This window comes from Nothoprocta perdicaria, unplaced genomic scaffold (assembly GCF_003342845.1).
Source record: "Nothoprocta perdicaria isolate Ctin4 unplaced genomic scaffold, notPer1 scaffold_1689, whole genome shotgun sequence".
NCBI lineage: Eukaryota > Metazoa > Chordata > Aves > Tinamiformes > Tinamidae > Nothoprocta > Nothoprocta perdicaria.
The window spans coordinates 106-1,380 of NW_020454859.1; the positions used below are offsets into that span (position 1 = coordinate 106).

General features: G+C 68.8%; 1 protein-coding gene across 1 annotated transcript; it reads right to left on the reverse strand.

Moving 5' to 3' along the window:
* Nucleotides 1–287: 287 nt before the first annotated feature.
* On the reverse strand, nt 288–690 carry SVBP (small vasohibin binding protein). Its single transcript, XM_026035849.1, has 2 exons — nt 574–690; nt 288–481 (listed from the first exon to the last, which is right to left on the reverse strand). The coding sequence occupies exons 1-2, from the start codon at nt 688–690 to the stop codon at nt 395–397; spliced, it is 204 nt and encodes a 67-aa protein (XP_025891634.1). The 3' UTR covers nt 288–394.
* Nucleotides 691–1,275: the final 585 nt, after the last annotated feature.

Consider the following 1,275-nt stretch of genomic DNA (forward strand, 5'->3'; position numbering starts at 1 on the left):
GTCGGGTCAGCCACATCTCGCGGCTCAACGGCAGCCCCGGAGGTCAGCGGGGCTCGCGGTTGCTGCCACATTGCTCAACGTGCCGCGGTTTTCTGCCTTCCCAGCAGCTTCCCGGCCCCTCGGCTCCGCTGCCACGTCCCCACGGCAGCTGTAAAGGGGTCGGCAGCGGCTGCGCAACCCTCACGCACGGAGCTCGCCGTGCGGCCACAGCGATCGCGAGGCGAGAAGGGCGGAATAACCACGGTTTTTATTTAAAAACAAAGAACAACCCAAACATTATTTTCCAAAGCAAGGTAATAAATAGAGAACGCGTTAGAAAAGAAGCCGGCGCCAGGCTAGGGAGCAGCAGGGACAGAGGGAAAGCCGGCGGGACGCGGAGCGCGCGGCAAGAGTGTCACTCCCCAGACTCCTGCATCTGCTTGCAGAAGGAGTCGAACTGCTGCTGCTCCAGCTCCGTCATGACCCGGTTGAGAGCGTAGATCTGCGCGGGGAGAGGGAGACGGGGAGAGGAGGACGGGGGAGAGGAGGCCGAGGCTGCTCCGGCGCGCAGGGGCGGCGCGGCGGGCCCCTCACCTCGGCCCTCTGCCGCTGCTTCAGCTCCTGCTGCGCAGACTTCTGCTTGGCCTTCTCCAGGCGCGCCGGCGGCTCCTTGCCCTTGGGCTTCTCCTTGCGCCCGCCGCCGGGCTCCATGGCTGGGGGCGGCCGCGCGGCGCAGGGCGCTGCCCGGCCCCGCCGCGAGCCCCGCRCACGCCTGCGTGCTGCTCTGCGGCCTCGCAGCCCCCCACGATCCCTCCTACAAACACGCAYGGCTGCTGCAGCCCCGGGACTCCCCCCCGAGCCCCACAGCTCCCCTCTTGGGCCCCACAGCCCACCCCAGTGACACCGACAGCCAGCCAAGGCCCCGGACCTTCCCCTATGGCTCCTGCAGACCCCGCATCGCCCCATAACACCCACCACGGTTCCCACAGCCCCCAGGGCCCCATRGCAACCGCCCCACAGGGCCCACTCACCCCTGCAGCCCCACAGCCTCCCCCCACAGGCCTGGGCCCCACAGATACCCCAAAGCCCCCAAACTGCCCCCCGAGTGACCCCCCAGCGACACCTACATCCCAGCCAGAGCCCCATATCCCCCCTATGCCTCCCACAGACCCCTTTGCGCCCCAAAACACCCCCTTACGATCCCCACAGCCCCGCAGCAGCCGCGCCACGGATCGCACAGGCCCCCTGAAGCCCCCCGACCTGCCGCCGCTCCCCCACAGGCCCCATAACCGCCCC

Bases quoted from the DNA above. Each gene is read 5' to 3' on its own strand.
- SVBP (XM_026035849.1), bottom strand. From the start codon at position 690: ATGGAGCCCGGCGGCGGGCGCAAGGAGAAGCCCAAGGGCAAGGAGCCG. The intron at 482-573 runs GTGAGGGGCCCG...CTCCCCGCGCAG, and splicing joins AGCAGCGGCAGAGGGCCGAG to ATCTACGCTCTCAACCGGGT.